Genomic DNA, 21,012 nt, shown 5'->3' on the forward strand with positions numbered 1-21,012 from the left:
TTATCTTTCCTATAAAATAGTCGGATCATTTATTATTTTTCTTCCTTCGATGAATAAAACTGAAGATACAAATGAATATATATTTTCCCACTATAATCAATGATGAATCCTTCTTCCTATTATTAGTGGTTAACTGTGTAGATGGGTCGCCTCACATTTTGCACACTTCCTTTTTCTTAAGCAATTCCAAGAGGTGCCTCTAAGGCTGCTAATGTGATGGAGCCCGAATTTGTAGAGTAATGATTGAATAGTATTGATGTTATTCAAAGTAGAAGATGGAAACAGTACAATGTAGTAGTAGTTAGAACAACGAATTGATGAGAACTCAATTCGGTAAATTAGGGCACTCTCTCTCCTCTCTCTGTTATCCTATCTCTCAAGGATGAAACAGAATCCTAAACACAACATAACTGCCTTTCCCTCCCTTACTCTAAAGTTTTTACAACAAACACAAATCTAACTAACTTGGGTACCATTGTGGTCCCCTTTGACACATGCTACTCCTTTCTTCCCCTTTCTACTATATTGTAAAACAATCGGTGGTCTAACATAATGCTAATGAGAACGTAGGAGCCTTTTTTCTAACCGTACCTTGCATTTGTAAAACGAACACAACAATCTCCATTACACAGACAACAACACTTGGTTTTTCCCTAACAATGCGTAGGTATCTTGACTCTTGATACACGTAAGTAAGTCTTAGCTAGAAAAAAGAAAAAACAAGAACAAGAACAAAAACAAAAACAAAAATACACAATGTTAGAGATAACTATGAAGTACCTAGAGGGAGTTGAGGGTCCCTCCACATCGAGCACGCCCCTGTAACCTCATTATTATAACTGCATTCTCAAAGCTTTTCGCCTGCATTTCCCTCTACCAGTCAACGTTTGGGTCTCTTTGTTTATCCTTTCTAAAATAAGTTTTCATTACTTTGGACATAACAAAACCTTCTCAAGGGCATATGTATACATAGCACTCGAAAAAGGAGTCAAACTACAAAAAGGAACTCCTACCATCATGGATTATCAATCTTCCTTTGTGGAGGGTAGGTAAGTTCTTGATTCTTCTCTTATTGTTAATGAATCATCGAGGAGTGCATAGAAAAAGAAGTTGAGGAGTGGCCATTATGTTTGATGTGGAGAGCTTTGGATAGGGTTGATTGAGACTTCCTTGATAAATTGTTGAGAGCAAATGTTTCTGTTTGAAGTGGAGGCTTTGGATTAGATGTTGTGTTTCTTCATCCAATTTTTCAATCATTGTTAATGGCGAGCATATTTGTGGGATGTTTAGAGCTTCTAGAGGATTAAATCAAGGGGATCCACTTTTCCCCTTCCTTCCTATCACTGTCATGGATGCACTTAGCCACAGCATATGCTTAGGGGCATTTTTTTGGATACATCCATGGGCCAAGATGACTGAGGCACCATTAATATCTACCACCTATTATTTGCTGACGACATTATCCTTTTCTTCTCTAACTAGACATAAGGAAGAAGTCATTGACAGTTTTCTGAACTTGATCACTTTCTTTAAGCGGGCCTCTGGCAACATCAACAGAAACAAATCAAAATTCTTGGGCATCGTTTGTGAAGAAGATTTGGTGGAGTATATAGCCAAGAAGCATGAGTGCAAGGTGGCTGTTTGGCCGGATGCCTACTTGGGACTCCCCTTTATGTTAAACCCACTCAGTAGCCTTTTGGCCATCGATTTTGGACAGAATTAGCATAAATTTACAACCATGGCAGCTTATTATTATTGTTGTTATTGTTATTTATTTATTATTATTTGTTTTTTTTGAAACGGAAACATGTCTATTCATTGAAAACTTGAAATAATGAAAGGAGGCTAATGCTCAAAATACAATAAAGGAGACAAAAAAGAAATAACCTACAAGATATGAAATCAAGTACAAATGCAAATACTTAGCCAAAGTTTACAAGCTAATTTTTTTCCATTTCCCTCACAAAAAAGTCACTAAATAATAAAATGAAGAGGAAACCGGCCCCAACAACAACTTGAAAATCTTGGAGGACTTCAAACTTTGATCTACTCCTTTCTGAAGCAAGAATGCAAAATCTTCCCCAAAAAGAAGTCAACTGACCTTTCCTCTTCCATCAAAGTTAAGACATGTCTTTTCCTCTTCCAGAAAATTCGAAAAATCATTAATATTTAAATGCTTTTGCATTAAATATGATGAGAGAAGATTATTAATAATAGCCTCCACGATCATATCGTATTCAAAAAGGAAAAGAGGAGATTTAATAACCTTACTAATTTCATGAGAGTACAATATTCCTTTTGAAAACCATTACATTCTTTCCAACACCAGATTTAAGCATATTTTCAGCATCTGGAAGGACAAAAGACGATATCTTAAACATCTCTTCATAATTACGACTGATCCAAATAGGTTAAAAAATACTTCTGGTCCCTTAACTTTCACAGAAGTAACAATTTAGTTATAAACTTCGGTTTGTAACGATTTAGTCCCTGTATTTTCAATTTTGTATCAATTTAGTCCATGAATTTTGTATGTAACAATTTAATCCTTGTACTTTCAAATTTGAAACAATTTAGTTCCCAACATAAATAAAATTTTCAAAATTTGATGTCAATTTTTAGTGTTATGATATAGGCATTGTATTTTATAAAATTGGCTAGTCTCTAAGTAGTGTTTTCAAAGCACAAAGCGCACTCTAAGGTGACAAACTTTTTAATCGTCTCAAGGCGAGAGGCGAAAAAAATCCGTCGCCTTATTTTATTATAATATAAATAAAAAATACATGAGACTAGAAGAAATCAACTCAAATAATCTTGAGGGAAAAGTATTTGAGAAAAGATATAGATGTAAAAATGATTTTGTTTCTACTTTGACTTTTTTTTCTTCTTCAGTTCTACATCCTTTTTTTGATTTTTCTTTAATTCTACCTTTACAAATTTTGATACTTCCTCTTAATCCTATAGGATAAGAATGTTATTTTTTTTATAAAAAAAGTTGAGCAATTGAACAGGCGACTGAAAGGTGAGCTCCTTACTAAAGGTGCTTGCCTTGGAAGGCATCAAAGGTTACTAAAGGTTACTAAAGGTGCTTGCCTTGGGTCCTTGCAAGGCATCAAGGCCTCGCCTCGCCTCTCACCTCTGGCAAGTGCCCAGCTGTGCCTTAACAACATTGTCTCTAAGTATTCTATTGATTTATTTATGCAAAAGTTCTCACTAAATTTTCACACTTAATTCTTTAGTAGGGACTAAATTGTTACAAATTTCAAAGTAAAGGATTAAATTGTTACAAAATTGAAAGTTAAGGGACTAAATCGCTACAAACTAAACTTTGGGGACTAAATTGTTACATCTACAAAAGTCTAGGGACTTAAAAGTGATTCTTAACCATCCAAATAAAGGCACCTCCTCATTGGAAATCCTAATAAATCTTCTATGGATTAATTTACATCTTGAGAATCATCCTTTCAATACTTCTAAAGAACTATGGATTTACATTGTTTTTGCAGTTTTGTGGAAAATTTGGGATGAAAGAAATGCAAAAATCTTTCGTGACACAGCCAAGTCTCCCAAGGAAGTCCCAGAGTGTCATTTTAATGTTCTTTCCATGTAAAAGTTTAATAGCCTTTAAGAGCCATAGTTCTCGTTCCTTATTACAAGGTGGAAGCATCTTTTGTATTCCCTATTAATGGGCCCCTTTTGTATTTCTTTGGATATTTCGTCCCATCAATGGAATTGTTTCTTATGAGAATAAAAAAGTTAGATAAGCATAAACCCTAGAGAATACTTATAAAAGACTTCGCCCTCAAAGCTGAAAGAGAAACACGGGATTTTTTTAAGGACCTATTGTCACTTGAAGACCTTCCAAATCCTCTATACGTCCTATTGTTCTTCTCACCTTAAAGGTTCCGCAACACACCCTGAGGATTCATTGATCTTAAGAAGATCATTACTTACTCCTTTGTAGAAAGAAAATCTCTGGGACTCCAGGGTTGGTTGAAGTTCAGTTTCTTTTTTTTTTTTTTTTTTTTCCCTCCACACCAATCATGAGTTTTTCTCCAATCATGAAAGAATGGATAGAGAAGGAACTCCCCAATCAACTCTTTGTATCCCCTGGGCCGAACAAAACACTAGCCAAATGCATCCTAACGTTCTTAAAAGATACTTCAACTCTTTTGCTAAGGCTGGCTCTACCAAATCAAGCACAACTGTTGTCAACATGTGTTCCTTGCTGGTTTATGAAATAACCAAGTTATTTCTTTGATGCTACTTCGAATGTGCACTATTATTGCTTAAGGTGTTCATCTTCACTGAAGGGTTTTTTAATCTTCCAAGATCTCCCCTCCCCCCTCCCAAAAAAAAAAAAAAAATGAAGTATCAGTTTCAGTTTCAGGAGGAAACTTTTTGGATACAGTTTTGTGTAGTGTGCATGCAAATTTGTCAAGAAAATTCATGGGGAATTAAATTGTTTATTAACAGCATTGACTGTAAAAAAATTTAAGATATTGTGGGGGAGTCCTTTCAAAGGAAAGAAGTAATTTCTTTGGAATTGTGTCATCAAGGTCTCTCTTTTGAAAACCTTGGTTAGCTGGTGAGAAACTAAAATTCTTTGGAGCAACGTTATTAAGGCCATCTTTGGTTGGAAAACTTTGGCGATAACAATAAGTGACATTATTGATAGTTTTATTCATAGTTAAATCTTATGTAAAGGGCGTGATTAGCCTCGTCGCAAAATGGAGTACACGTAAATCTTTTTGTAATTACTCATTGTTGGATTTTGGTGCCAATTGGTGTGATTCATCCACATCCTAGCTAATGATATAGTTAGTTTCTTACTATTAGGTGGTTAAGACTATTGTTATGATTCACTTAAGTTTTCTTCTATAGACGTAGTTGTATTTTGCCAATTCATCAATGAGGACAGGAGAACTCTCTTTATCTTAATCAAAGATTATTACATAGTATCAGATTTTTTGGATCCTAAATACTATTTGACAGCTTTTTTTTGGTATCAGTTTGTCTTTTGTATTCCTTCACTTTTCTGTAAATGGTGATTATGTCTCAAAAGAAAATAGTATCAATTGACAGTGTATTCGTATGCATGTTTGGCTTTTGTCAGGATCCATTTCTGAAACCAAAGGAAAGGAATGTGGAAGCATCTCAAAAATGAAAGGATATATTTCAATGAAGGTTCCTATTTTAAGTCTAGAAGCGTCCCTTTGGATTGGTGCTGTCTTCATTATGTTATTTTGCTTTCTCATGTGAATTTGTTATTAGCTCCATGGTTCTGTCACGTTTTAGTTCTGACTAGTGATTTCGTCTTGAATAACCAAATGAGAAATGTTTCGGGGACAATCCAAGGGTTTTTCTTGACCATATAATAAGATATTTTACAAGTAACACAAAACTTCTAGCAAACCTTTCTTTAGATACCGTGAGTCTTTCTTTAATCTACGAAATAGGAACCCAACAGTCCTTTTACAATGAGGATCTTAGACCTTGATGGAAACTAAGACATGGAGCTTTCTTTCTGTTCAGCTTTCCTAAATTTTGGGGGGAAAAGGATATATAGTAGAAAACGGTAGTTAAGTTGTCAGATTTTGAAGGAAGGTCGTGTTAAACACCAAGAACATGGGATTCTGAAACAAAGTTACGTCATTAAGTATACAATTTCACCACTTTTATAAGATAAACAGAACTATTTGGTTTCTTGTATGGTAAAGTACTTACTAGCCATGTGTTTCGTTGTGAGGTAATATAAGAAGTATTTTGTGTACAATTTGAGGGGTGATTAACCATATAGCTTGCAAGGTCGACAGTTATGTATGATTTTGTTCCTTAAATAATTAAGCTTGGAAAAACTCCCGCTCAACAATAAGTATGGCGTAGAGTTTCACTAAAAAAATGGACAAGGAGAAGGGATACTTACAAAGGCCTTTTAGTCGATTTTCTTTTTCTTTAGAAATAGTCCATCATAATTTCATTTTATATTGTAAAATAAATAGTTCAAACTTGGATGAACATGATAGATCAAAATACTAAGTATTCAACCGAAGTTGGTTTGTTGGAGAACGAGAGGTAGGTTTGGAAATTTTTTCAAAAATATTTCAAAAAATTAAACTGACCTACCAAAATCGATTGACTTTTACTCAATGATCAAAGTCTGTTCAAAATTTTAAACATTTATTAAGCCAATCATATTTGCTCTGCTCGGTTTGGTCGGAAAACTGTCTTTGACCAATCAATGTGTCTTGTATACCTTACAATATGTATATTACATTTTCAGTATATTACTAGTATATATAAATATACTTTGGTCTCAATAGAGGGGTGATGGATCTTTAGTTAGGAATTTGGAAGAAAATAAATGAAGCCTTAGAATTTGAAATATTTTCTTTTCAAATATGTTACTTTCTAATGGTAACTCATAGGAATAATAAGTGTAGAGAGTCCTACTTAGTGCGTAGTTTAATAAAATACAGAGAATGGAGCAATTCCATCCATCAAACACTCCGTAGCATTGAAACAGTGTCAACAAGTTGCCCTAACCAATCTTCTTGGTGTTTTAATGCATCAAATGCTCCTCTGTTGCCTAATTAAGATATCTCGTAACAAAAAGGAAATAATTATAGAGAAGAAAAGCATATCTCCGTTTTTGCATGTGAGAAAAACAGAGATTTGTTGGATTATTACGGGACTGAAAAAAAAGACTATTCAAATTTTGTATCAAAAATATAATTATTGTTTCTTATTTTTCGAATTTATAGAAAGATAAAATATTGTAAAGTTTAATCATACAATTTCTTATATAAGATTCTCCCACTCACATGTTGGTCGATTTCTTAAATATGATCAAAACTCATTTGTAATCTATTTCAAGATTACATCAACATTATTGACCTTTTTTCTCTTGCAATATACTAATAATATCGTGAAAAAATATATAAATTGAATTTCTAGATATATTATAAATTTATAAATCTTGACTACAAGATTTTTACGACACAACTACTTTTAAAACAAAGTTAATCCACAAACTTTCAAATTTTATAAAATTCACATTACAAAAATACGTTTCAAATTTTTAAAAATTCATACCTAAAAAACCGCATTTAGAAGCTGCAGAACAGTTCAAGTAAGATGATAAATTCAAACCTAATAGATCAATTAAATTTTAAAATTGTTAAATTCGTCAAAAACAATTAAACATGAAATACAAAACACAACTATTAAAATTTAAAATTGTTAAAATTTATCAAAAAGAATGAAACATAAAATACAAGATACAAATAAACAAAAAATAAATTTTGAAGGAGAATTGTACAACCTATATAACAGTTATGTAAGGTCCTACGTACAAACCTAATAGATCAATTAAATTTGTCAAAAAAAAAAAAACACGAAATACAATATACAAAGCCCTTGACACAAAATAAGAATTATTTTCAGAAATTCATTAGACACATGGTGGGCACAAAATCGACCAAGAATCCCTAAAAACAAACCTCAAATGATAAATTCGACGATCAATGAAACAACCAATGAAGTATACAATTTTAACAACGAAATTCTCAAAGCCTCAGCATAGTCGAATCTTAAAAGAAAAGAGCCTTCCATTCAACTATAAAAATACTCATGGGCAACTACAAATTTTCAAAAGAAATCACTTAAATGATAAGAATGCTACATCAAAATTGACTCATTGAGCACCACAGCACCCGAAGGTGAAAAATAAAATCCATCGAGCAAATTTTACAAACTATGATTTCAATGTGCAAATATAACTAACCTTTACATATCAATATTATCTCAATTCTCCCAACTACAAAAACTCGAGCACCAACGAGGCCGATGCCCACAGCAATAAATCCTAATAATCCTCTTCCATTGGAACGTAAGGAATATTGAACCTGTCTTCTTCAACAGGTTTAGTTAGAGGAGCTGGAGGTAAGAACAGTCAAGGAACAAACTCCTTTAACACCACACATCAATTAGTCAAAAACACACAAAAATATGAACTGAAACCAAAACACAATGGTGCTGAACCTCATCTCCGACAAAACATGTAACCAATGCTACTATCCTGTAGGTTTAAACTTCGTTTCAATTTCAACTCCATAGTTTTAACTTTTAAGAGTTGAGTCTATTGAAGTTTTAGTTTCAATTTGCTCCCCAAAGTTTAGTTAAACCTCAATCATTCCTCAACTATCTTTAACTCAACAAAAAATTCAACCCATTTTCCAATACTACAAACTACCACAAACCTTAACACACCCCAACAAAGAGTCATCCAAATGTGATATGAGAACGATTTGTAAAATTTGATTATAAACTATATAGGGACCGAATTGAACTTTTGAAGAACATATGTGCCAAATTGAAACATTAAAAAATATGGGAACTAAATTGAAAATGTCCAAGCTCAAAGACGAAATTCATTACGTAACCTAGTTATTAGATTTTGGAAACTGATTAGTTTGTTGGCCAGCAAAAATTATTCGCATCGAATGCATGAAGAAATAAACATTAGATAATTTTACAGCCTGCATAAACAATTATAATGATAAAAATGATATGAGATTTTACTATTTTCAAAGGATATTTGTTGTAGTATCCTTCTCTCCTCGACTGCGGCTATTATTTAGTTCCCTCAAAATTTCTGGAGTAACCTATAGTTCCAAAAGGCATATTTATTAACGTAATTTGAAACCATACTGGCAAGTAATATTAAGATTCGTGAAGCTACATATCAAAAGAATTCAGTCTTACATCTTTGTGTCTGTGACTTTCAAGAAGAATTCTAATGTTTGCTTTATCTTCCTTCCGTAGTTCATTTTTATATCTGCATGAGATGGTCACAAAAACTAAAACGCAGTCTCAAGTGACACCACAATATTATAAAGACATGCATTCATTACAAATATCAAACTGTTGACGCAAGTAACTGTTTATTTAAACATAAACTTTATGAAACACTTCCATGTGGTTAACAAATAAAAGTTTCGAGATACATATAACAATTAATAAAAAACTTCACGTTCACTTAATAACATATATCAATTAATAAAAAGTTTGATTTCACTTAAGAACAAACATTTAATTAGAAACGATAAAAAGGAAAAATAAAAATGAATGTAAAAGGTCCTTCCTCATCAAAACTGCAAACTGCTTGACAAAGAATCAAACTTACAGATCAAAAGGAGTTGAAAAAGGAATCGATTTGTTTTATGCCCGAAATGCAACAATAGCACCATGTTAATACATAATTTATGCTCTCTCGGCGACAATATTTAATTAGAGATGGTTGAAAATAGAAAAAAAACCTTGTAATTTAATACAAGTTCAACCGTGCACCATACAATTAAAGATATACATTTTTACTAATGAAAGATTGGAAAACATCCACCTCTCCCCTCAGTTTATCTCTCCTCTTCAATGATGTGATAACAAATAAGTTACGTCACTTTTCTGGACTAACTAATCAAAAAGGGAAGAAATTGGAGTTTTTCCTTTACCAAGAGATTCACATGAAATGAAAACCATTATATCACTCTTCTGATAAATGAAACTCTCTGGATCACTGCTCTTTCTAAATGCACTCAAAATTAAGTGAGTGGTCTAGGTAATTCAATTGATGTGATTTTAAAAGGAATAAGAAGTGATCTTTTTCTTATGTGGTTCGCTGCTTATGGATGGTAGAAAGAAAATGTATTTCTGATATCACTTGTATTATATGAGCAATGGCAAATGTTGCTGATGTACTAATTTTTTGGGAGCTCTTCTTTTTCGCTTGGTTTTCGTAGTTCATGGTCTGAAATAAAAGCGATGGGTCATGACTCTCTTAACTTCGATAGCTGAGTTTAATCAGTTTAGATCAGGTAAGAATGAAGTTTAGTGGAGCCCAATCCATTTTGAGGACTTTTAATGTAGTTTGCTTTTCCAATGTTTAAAGGACCTAACCACTCTAGGGAGTCTATTTCCTCGTCTTCGTAGAAGCCAGAATGTAAAGTTCCTTTGCTTACCAGGTTATGTACAAAAGAAACACTTTTGATCGGCTTTTGAGAAAAATATCTTCCATGGTCAGGCCGTTTTGTTGCTTTTGACTATATCCTTTGGAGATCCAACAAGGGTTTGTTTGGAGTTACTTGTTTTAGGTGTTTGGCTTCTAATCTATTCATCTTAGGGTTTACAATGAGATAATAAACACACACATACACATATAATTTTGAATATTTGAGTCATTAGTTTAAGGTGGATTGAAGAACAATCAAAAGATACTTGTAACGTACATTATAGATCAAAATAAATGTTGTTTACATAAATTTTGAAACAAACCATTCTAAAGATATTTGCATTAAGTACAAATATAAATGGTGCCAGAAAAAGGGCAACCTAAAACATGAAATGGCAATATATAACATGAGAAAAGAAATTTTTTTGCTCACCTCTGCACAAACGCAAGTAGTGACTGATGCCATATTACAGGCATTACTCGTGTTTCTTCAAGGAACCTCATAAAATGTGCAACCACTGCATCCACTACACGGTAAGGCAGTGCATATTTCTTCTCCAAGATAAGCTTAATAAAATAACTGCCATAATTAAAGGAGGCCACCAGTTAGGCATTGCACAAAGAAATGTTATACAAACTATAGAGCATATGTTATTGAATTGCCTTCTGCCTGCCCCTTAAAGAGGCCCTGCTAAAAAGAGGGGATTTGATTATTATTTGAGTTCTCAACAATACGTGCGGATGGAGATTCGAACTTGACCTTTTGCTGAGATTACAATGCTTTAATTAGATGAGTGATAGACCTCTTATTAAACAAGTTTACAGCAGAAGGAAGAAGAGGCTGTGTTAGTATGTAGCACGTGAGGCTGTGTTAGTATGTGGCACGTGTAGAGTACATTAGATAAATAAACACGTGATGTAAATAGAGTTAGTGCGCAGGTTTGAGTGGGAATGACAGCTGTATTTGGGCGGGAAAAGCTGTTAAATAGAGATAGCGTGAGAGGGAAGGGACATGTTTTGTTTGTTAGAGAAATTAGTGTGAGTTTGTTCTGCTTTTCTGGTTGAGAGAAAAACAGAGATTAGATTGTAACCAAGGATTGATATCTCATCAATCCTAATTGAGTAAAGCAATAAAGGAAATTGTGTTGGAGTTCCAACATTTTGGTATCAGAGCCGTGTTCCGGCAAGGATGGTGCAGACCCGCATTGAAGAACGGCTGGAATACATCGACCAGGAGATTGCCGGAATGAAGAAGGAGTTGAGTAAAATGCCGGCGATTGAGGGAGGATTAGCCGAAATCGCGAAGAGCATCGACCTGATGCGTCTTCAATCGGAAAAACAGCAGCAGCTCTTGTTCACGATCATTGAGACGAGTTCGAAGGAGAGATCAACGATGAGTGGGCAAGCGACAGAACCCGCCGTGAAGGATTTTGAAAAAGCGAAAGGGAAAGATAGCGATGCGTCCTCCAGTAGAATGTATGAAACGGATCGGAATCACAGAAACGAAGGAGGAGAACGGAGGACCGACAGCGACGAAGGATACTCTGACCGAAACAAATTCAAAAAGATCGAGATGCCCGTTTTCACTGGAGAGGATCCCGATTCTTGGCTGTTCCGAGCAGAGAGGTACTTTCAAATTCATAGATTAACAGAGTCTGAGAAAATGTTAGTGTCAACCATTAGTTTCGATGGTCCAGCACTGAATTGGTATAGATCTCAAGAGGAGAGAAATAAATTTGTTAGTTGGTCGAATATGAAAGAGAGGTTGTTAATACGTTTTCGGTCCAGTAAAGATGGTACTATTGGCGGGCAATTTCTGAGAATTAAACAAGAGGGATCTGTAGAGGAGTATATCAATTTGTTTGATAAAATGGTAGCTCCAGTTAATGATTTGCCGGAATGGGTGATCGAAGATACGTTTATGAATGGCTTGTTGCCGTGGGTTAGATCGGAAGTAGTCTTCTGTCGACCGAAAGGTTTGGCAGAGATGATGGAAGCAGCACAGATGGTTGAAAACAGGGAATTAGTAAGAATGGAGGCGAAAATGAGTGGGTACTCAGGGGGAAAGTTGACTAGTCAGACTGCTAGCAATGGAAGAATAAATCCGGGAGGAGTAGCAGGAGACATTAAAGGAAATTCTTCTTTTTCCACACGAACTATTACCTTGAGAAGTCAGGCCTCCAATGAAAATCGAAGGGAGGGAACATATAAACGGTTACCTGATGCAGAATTCCAGGCTCGGAAGGAGAAGGGCTTATGTTTTCGTTGCAATGAGAAGTATTCTGCAGACCATAAGTGTAGATTGAAGGAGCAACGTGAGTTGAGGATGTTTGTAATAACCGAAGGGAAAGATGAATATGAAATAGTTGAGGAAGTGAAAGAGGAAAAAGATTTGGGCCGCCTAGAAGTCAATGGAGAGTTAACCACAGTGGTTGAATTATCAATCAACTCAGTGGTTGGTCTAAATGATCCTGGAACTATGAAGGTGAGAGGTAAATTGCTTGGAGAAGAAGTGATTGTATTGATCGACTGCGGGGCAACACATAATTTTGTATCTGAAAAACTAGTGAAGAAGTTGATTTTACCAGTCAAAGAAACTTCACACTATGGCGTAATCTTAGGATCTGGAGCAGCTGTCCAGGGTAAAGGAATTTGTGAAAAACTAGAAGTTCAGTTGAATGGTTGGAGGATCGTGGAGGATTTTCTTCCTTTAGAACTTGGAGGAGTAGATGTCATTTTGGGAATGCAATGGTTGTATTCATTGGGGGTAACTATAGTAGATTGGAAGAACCTATCACTATCTTTTGTGGCTGAAGGAAAAGAAGTGAAGATCAAAGGGGATCCTAGCTTGACTAAGGCAAGGATCAGTCTTAAAAATATGATGAAACACTGGGAAGAAAAGGATAGTGGATTCTTGATCGAGTGTAGATCCTTGCAAGTGAGAACAGTAGGAGATGAAGAGCATTGTTTGTTAAACACAGAAGCAGTAAGCAAGGAACTGATTAGTTCAGTGATCAAACAGTACCAAGATGTCTTTGATTGGCCAGAAAAATTACCTCCACGGAGAGAGATAGAGCATCATATACATTTGAAAGATGGGACTGATCCAATTAATGTGCGACCATATCGATATGGATTTCAGCAGAAGGGGGAAATGGAGAAGTTAGTTCAAGAAATGTTGAATTCAGGAGTGATAAGGCCGAGTACAAGTCCATATTCCAGTCCTGTATTGTTGGTTAAGAAAAAAGATGGGAGTTGGCGATTTTGTGTCGATTATAGAGCAGTAAACAATGCCACGATTCCCGATAAGTTTCCCATACCAGTAGTGGAGGAATTGTTTGATGAGCTATGTGGAGCAAGTCTATTTTCTAAGATCGACTTGAAATCGGGGTATCATCAAATTAGAATGGCTGATGATGATATAGAGAAGACGGCTTTTAGAACACATGAGGGCCATTATGAATTTTTAGTCATGCCATTTGGGCTGACCAATGCTCCGGCTACCTTCCAAGCCTTGATGAATACACTTTTCAAGCCATTCCTCAGAAGGTTTGTGCTAGTCTTTTTTGATGACATATTAGTTTATAGTAGAAATGAGAAGGAGCATGCTTTACACTTGGAAATGGTGTTGAAAGTGCTACGGCAACATGAATTGTATGCTAACCAGAAGAAATGTCAATTTGCTCAAGTAAAAATTGAGTATTTGGGACATGTGATTTCGGGAGAAGGTGTGGCAGTGGACCCGGAGAAAATTAAAGCAATTTGTGAATGGCCTCGTCCAACAAATGTCAAGGAAACTAGAGGATTCCTTGGATTGACAGGATATTACCGGCGTTTTGTGCGCAATTACGGTACTATAGCGGCACCACTGACTCAGTTATTAAAGAAAGGAGGATTCAGTTGGACTGAGGAAGCTACTCAAGCTTTTGACCGGTTGAAGTCTGCAATGGTATCCTTACCAGTGTTAGCTTTACCGGACTTCAATAAGCAATTTGAAATCGAGGCTGATGCTTCTGGATATGGAGTGGGAGCTGTATTGGTTCAAGACAGAAGACCAGTAGCGTATTTCAGTCACACATTAGCATTGAGAGACAGGGGTCGACCAGTGTATGAAAGGGAACTTATGGCTATTGTGTTAGCAGTTCAAAGATGGCGACCGTATTTGCTGATTGGGAAGTTTAGAGTCAAAACTGATCAGAAGGCGCTTAAATTCTTATTAGATCAAAGGATTATACAGCCTCAGTATCAGAAGTGGATAGCTAAATTGTTGGGCTACTCGTTTGAGGTTGTTTATAAACCGGGAGTGGAAAACCGAGCAGCTGATGCTCTTTCACGAAAACCAGAAGAAGTACAGTTGTTTGGGTTGTCTATACCTGTCACGGTTGACTTGGATGTGATTAAAAGAGAGGTGTCTCAAGATTCTAAATATAAAGAGATAGTGAGACAGCTTGAGCATGGAGAAGAGTTGCAAGTAGACGGCTATTCTTTGCAGAAGGGAATGTTGATGTATAAGAGTAGATTGGTAATTGTTCAGCAATCTTCTTTGAAACCGGTAATTCTAGAAACTTTTCATAATTCAGCAGTTGGTGGACATTCTGGGTTTCTGAGAACTTACAAAAGAATAGCAGCAGAGTTGTACTGGAAAGGGATGAAGGCGGAGATTAAAAAACACTGTGAAGAGTGCCTAACTTGTCAAAGAAATAAGACAATGGCTTTATCACCTGCTGGTTTACTGGTTCCATTGGAGATACCTCAGGTTATATGGAGTGAGATATCTATGGATTTTGTGGAAGGGCTTCCAAAATCAAATGGGTATGAAGTAATTCTGGTTGTGGTGGACAGATTGAGCAAATATGGGCATTTCTTACCATTGAAACACCCGTTTACTGCTAAGGTTGTGGCTGAGTTGTTTGTTAAGGAGATAGTAAGATTGCACGGGTTTCCTATATCCATTGTGTCGGATAGAGACAAGGTATTCCTTAGCCAATTTTGGACTGAATTGTTTCGTTTGTCGGGCACCAAGTTACATAAAAGTACAGCTTATCATCCTCAATCAGATGGCCAAACGGAGGTTGTGAACCGAGGGGTGGAAACATATTTGAGATGTTTTTGTAATGAGAAACCTAAGGAGTGGATTAAATGGCTGCCATGGACAGAATATTGGTATAATACGACTTATCAACGTTCAATTGGTATGACTCCATTCCAAGTTGTTTATGGCAGACAACCTCCTACTATTGTATCGTATGGAAGTTCTCCATCTAAGAATTCTACTGTTGAGGAGATGCTGCAGGAAAGAGATATTGTTCTGGTCTCTTTACGAGAGCATTTGCGCTTGGCACAAGAGCAAATGAAGTCATATGCGGATCGAAAAAGGAGAGATGTGGAATTTTCTGTAGGGGAATATGTATTATTACGCATTCGCCCTTATCGACAGATTACGGTGAGAAGTAGGAGGAATGAAAAGCTTGCTCCGCGTTTCTTCGGGCCATATGAAATTATTGAGAAAATTGGACCCGTTGCCTATCGTTTACAGCTGCCTGACAATTCCAGAATTCATCCGGTATTCCATGTATCTCAGTTGAGGAAACTGGTGGGACAGCATGAAAATATTCAACCTACTATTCAGTTTGTTGATGAGAATTATACATGGAAGTCTGAACCAGAAGAAGTTGTTGAATATCGAAAAACAGGGGCTGAACAGTGGGAAGTTTTGGTGTGTTGGAAAGGGTTGCCTAAGCATGAAGCTTCTTGGGAATCCTATGAAGAAATGAAAGAAAAATTTCCAACTCTTCACCTTGAGGACAAGGTGAATTTAAAAGGGGGAAGTAATGATAGACCTCTTATTAAACAAGTTTACAGCAGAAGGAAGAAGAGGCTGTGTTAGTATGTAGCACGTGAGGCTGTGTTAGTATGTGGCACGTGTAGAGTACATTAGATAAATAAACACGTGATGTAAATAGAGTTAGTGCGCAGGTTTGAGTGGGAATGACAGCTGTATTTGGGCGGGAAAAGCTGTTAAATAGAGATAGCGTGAGAGGGAAGGGACATGTTTTGTTTGTTAGAGAAATTAGTGTGAGTTTGTTCTGCTTTTCTGGTTGAGAGAAAAACAGAGATTAGATTGTAACCAAGGATTGATATCTCATCAATCCTAATTGAGTAAAGCAATAAAGGAAATTGTGTTGGAGTTCCAACAATGAGCTCTTTTGCCGAGATTACAATGCCTTGATTAGATGAGCCATGTTTAGGTCGGATGAACAAAATTTATTATTAAATATTAAAAATTAAAAAATATATAAAAAAATAATAATTAATGGCATATCTTGTGCCATTTCTCATCTTTGTAATCTTTCACCTTTTGATAATTTTTAACAATTGGACAGCTTTTCTACACTAGTATTTCGGGGAGGGTTTTTCTCAACCCCTTGCCCCTATGCCGTTCTTTTTCTGGTTTCTTTCGGAATATACATGTTTGTTTCTCATTAAAAAAAAATAATCTACCACCTAGTGAGAATATGCAAAAACGTTCAAATATGCACACATAGCAATCAATTAATACCTTGTTGTGCCACAATATCCCATTTCTGCAAGCTTGAATAATGCAACACTGCAATGGGCAGACAAAACCAAAATCCCAAATTGAACAACTAGCAATAATGTGTTTCATGTCTTCATGTATACCTGACCTCAAGAAAGAAACTCTAAATGCATGACGAGATTTGTTACATACTAACTTGCCTTGAATGAAGCACAGGAATCGTAACCTTTTCAATAATGCTCCCAATGATCACAGCCTCCCTCAGACTGCAAGTGCCAGACTGCAGAAAGAAAGAACCAAGTTTTTATTGGAGCACCTTAAATTTCAACAATAAATCAGAGACACGTGGATGAGGAATCAATTTCTATATACATTGCAAGATAAAGTTAAAAAGGAGAAGGAAGAACGAATTAAAGACTACAGACCCGTAAATTCAATGGCATATGTGGACAAAATAATAGCAAACGTAATGGCACAAAGATTAAAAGCACTATTACTAGCTACAATTTTGCAAGTCAAAATGCTTTTATCAAAGGAAGACAAATCATAGACCTAACTTTTAGTAGAAAAACGAAGTGGTGGAAGATTATAGAAATAGAAGAATGACAGCATGGTAGTTGACTTGGTTCTAGGAAAAGCCCCTGATGGGATGAAATGGAATGGAATTTATTCATTGAAAAATTGAAACTAAAAGGGTCTGGAAATAGATGGATAAAATTGATCAAACAGTGTATATGGCACAAAAATTTCTATGTTCCTCGATGCCAATGGAAGACCAGGACCAGGGGGGAGAAAATGATCTACCAAAACTTTCCCTTCCCTTCTCAACAGTAGTACGAAAGGACCTCCTCTATCATGCCTCTACAGTGCCTACAATTGAATTGAGGGGAGGAGAGGATGAGAATACAAGTGGGGATGGATAAGGGGTACACATCCCTTGTTTGGTACCTTATAAAATTACGTTAGAGGGTTGAAGCTACAATAGTCCAAGCATTAAATCCCATCACGCTTCTGGTAATTTCTGAAGAGGACCCCACCTCTGATTTCCTAAAAAGAAGAGTGATCGAAAGTTGGTCTAGATAATTTCCTATGGGAGGAATCTTTGAAGGTAAAGCAAACAGGAGAGAGTAAAAACCTGTCAATATGAATTGTTGCAGGATTCTCCCTAAGGTTAGACCAGGTATACATCCCAATTTTCAGAGGGGGTATCAACTGAACCAGAGTTATCAATGAAAGCATTGAAGGCCACCTCAAGATTCTTTTGAAAGCCATTTGAGATATTGACACTTCGATTTCATACATTACTTTCAGCACTCTTGGTGTACCATCATCACCATTTTGTGATTATAGTCTAAGCTAAGCTGTCTCTTACAACTCATTGGAAAATACTTTTCTACTTCAATAGGAATTTCCTTCTGTAATATCATTTGAACAACAAAATTCTTCTTTCCTATGAAATAAAATAAAAAGAGGTTAAGACAATACCTCGCAGAGAGGAAGCAAAATTCCTTTGAAGAAGGCAGTGGGCTTATATAGGGACTTTTTCAATGCTTGATACAAGGCAAAGTGTAACCGCTTATTCTTCTGAATGTCTTTCCTTACTGTTGGAAGCAAAACTAGCTTATAGAATTTCTCCACCTTTTTCACTCCCAAATTGGATGCAAAAATTCTTGTGGCTTGAAACATAGCATTTGGTGACCAATTTTCAGGCTCGGTTAAATATAAAACTTCCTCCCAGAGTGGCATGGAAGGAATGCGCTTGAAAGCTTTGGGGACTTTTCCAGCCGTATACTTGTTGAGAGATTTTCCCACTCTGCATCAAGTATGTTAATTCAGCTCAACAAAATATCCCAACTTTCTTTTTTTATTAAAAAAGAAGATCTGGAATTGATAGCTTTATACCCTTTGTATAAGTCTATGACAGAGGTGTCTAATTTTGGCAAAGGTTGTGCATCTGCATTCACAAACATCAATGGAAATGAATCACAACACAAATGAAATATTACAAAGCGTACCATCAAATTGAAACTTGCTTAAACAATAAAACATGTCTATACCTGAAGAAACTATAGCGTCATTTTCTTTGATTTTCCTAACAATAAGGTCAGCAAGAGTATGTTGTGGACCACCATCCTTTGACAGAAAAGCTTCCACTAGTCGCTCATCTTCCTCAGCAATATCCTCCTGATACAATATAAAATTTGGTGAGAGAACAAAAAAAAAAAAACCTAGAATCCCATGTAAGCACATTATATCAAATTCATGTACATAGCCACGCTACGGTACCTCCTTATAAGTACCAATTTCAGTTTGAGTTTCGGAGAATCCACTAAAATCATCAATATCCTCTTCGTCCTTGGGGAGTTCTTCATCCGGAAGATCAAAGAAAGGGTTGGGATGCTGTTGGTTTCTAGCCTCAAGTTCATCCTCTTTCTGCTGAATACGAGCTTCTCTAAATATCTTGGAGCTCATCCCTGATGACAAAAGCGTCTCTTCCTCCTGATGACGGCGCTTTCTTGCTTTGGAATGTTGCTTATTGGGCACCGTATCTTCATCTGTAGTGATAAAAGGCTGGGGGTTTCGCAGTCTGTCCCTACTCCTCTTGTTCGGCGCCATTGACGAATAGGACTGAAAACAAAGGTAACGAAAAAGGAGTATAAAATCGGATACTGACTGTCGGAGAGCGACGGAGAGAGATGGAAACGAAGGTGGAAGGACGGAGATTGGAGGGAGACGATTCGAGAAAAATTTTTGTAATGGCGGCAGCAGTCTTAAGTTTTTTTTTCGTTCTTTTCTTTTCTTTTCTTTCTTTTTTTTTTTTTTCTCTCTCTCTCTCTCTCTCCTTTTAAATGGTGGCAGTCTCTTGCTAAGAGAGTAACCCTAAGTTCGAAATGATAAATAGATAAACATATCTTTTAAAAAGAACATTGAAGCGCTTCGGTTTGGTTAGGTTCAATTTGGTTTTTAATGTTAAAGTTAAACCAAACAAACATAGTTTTTTTTTTGTTTTATTGCATCAACTTTTTGGTTCAATTCGATTTTGTAAAAGGTTCGATTTTTGGGGTTTTACTGAACACCCCCACCCCCAATATACTGAAATTGGAAAACGTGAGCCCTTTTAGTTTCTATGCTATATCAAAAGAGAGCAAGTAAAAGGAGTTTCACCTTCTTTTTTTTGCTTTACAATTAGTTATAATATCTTTTCATGAATGATATCATTATCTTAGAACTCCTGCGCAAAAGATAAATACCTCTATATGAAGAGATAATTGATCTTTTTTTCCTACATAAGTCTCCACTTATGCAAATAAATAAATAACCATTGTTGTTTTTCCACTCCTACAAAACAGAAGCACATTAATAACTGGTTGAGTCGCGGATCTCGCTCTCTTTAAAACGTTTCGCGACAAAACGTTTCGCGACTCTACTCGAATGTGCAAACAAATAACATGTGCCCTCGTTGTTCTCAAGATAAAACAACCTCTAATTTTGTCAGTAGGAACTCCACTAGAACCAACCAGTATACCAACACTAGATAAATACTTGTTTGTTCGAAAAACTTAAAGAAAACAGAGTTTGGTAAAGTATACAGAAAAGGAGAAGTCGAGAGAGATGAAGGAGAAGCTGAGAGAGAGGATAAAAGTTGAAATTGTTTGTGGTATGTAACATGAGAAGTAAAGAGTGATATATATATATAGTGGTTGGGGGAAGGTTACCAACGATCGAAAATTAATGACAGTAACCATTTGATATTATGACGGCCAAAGAAATTGATCCAACAATCATGACAGTCAAAATGAAAACGGTGAAACAACGGTTGAGATGTCAACGGTTTTGGAAACGGTTTCAAATTAATATGTAATTAAATCAAAAATGATTTTAGCAAAAATATTTTATTTTATTCTTCACCTTGCCCGACCAAGCAGCGGCACGCGCTCGTGGAGATTTCGGCAAGCCCACTTTTGCCTATCTCCTCTCCCTTTCAAAACTTGGGTGCCCACTTGAAGCCCAAACCCATAAGTGAATGTGTGAGTATTTAAAGGAACTTCTACATTGCTATCTTAGCAACGTCGAATGCCTACTTTTAATAAAATAATACATTTGCTTTCTCAAAATTTTCATTTAACAATCCCCTACTTGAAAACATTTTACTAACAATCCTCTACTTGAAAATTTTTAAAAATATTTTTATCGAGCAATATCTATCTGTGTAATACTTGTTGGGTTATGTGTCCAAAAACTCGTAGATAATAAATAAATCCATTGACCGTTATTAATAAAATGTTATTATTATAATTTCAATAAGTGTTATTGATTTTATTATTAGCTTTTTCTTAATAACTTAAATTCAATAAACTAACATCTTAAGCTATTTGATGAGTCTTAAACAGTATATAGAGATATATGAGGATCAATGTTCGAGATCAACTTCAAACGTCTATAGTATAGGGATAAGTTTGGGTAC

General features: G+C 35.8%; 1 protein-coding gene and 1 long non-coding RNA gene across 2 annotated transcripts; both read right to left on the reverse strand.

The window, feature by feature from the left end:
• Positions 1–7,592: 7,592 nt before the first annotated feature.
• Positions 7,593–19,429, reverse strand: LOC103500455 (bystin). The gene is made up of 10 exons (XM_008463752.2): positions 18,834–19,429; positions 18,605–18,731; positions 18,450–18,501; positions 18,033–18,360; positions 16,748–16,827; positions 16,569–16,616; positions 10,443–10,589; positions 8,767–8,839; positions 8,600–8,666; positions 7,593–7,944 (listed from the first exon to the last, which is right to left on the reverse strand). The coding sequence occupies exons 1-10, from the start codon at positions 19,161–19,163 to the stop codon at positions 7,868–7,870; spliced, it is 1,329 nt and encodes a 442-aa protein (XP_008461974.1). The 5' UTR covers positions 19,164–19,429; the 3' UTR covers positions 7,593–7,867.
• On the reverse strand, positions 16,841–18,024 carry LOC103500454 (uncharacterized). The gene is made up of 3 exons (XR_540078.3): positions 17,683–18,024; positions 17,496–17,594; positions 16,841–17,417 (listed from the first exon to the last, which is right to left on the reverse strand). It is a non-coding gene; the product is annotated as an uncharacterized LOC103500454 (long non-coding RNA).
• Positions 19,430–21,012: the final 1,583 nt, after the last annotated feature.

The sequence above is a fragment of the Cucumis melo genome, chromosome 1, assembly GCF_025177605.1.
Source record: "Cucumis melo cultivar AY chromosome 1, USDA_Cmelo_AY_1.0, whole genome shotgun sequence".
Taxonomy (NCBI): domain Eukaryota; kingdom Viridiplantae; phylum Streptophyta; class Magnoliopsida; order Cucurbitales; family Cucurbitaceae; genus Cucumis; species Cucumis melo.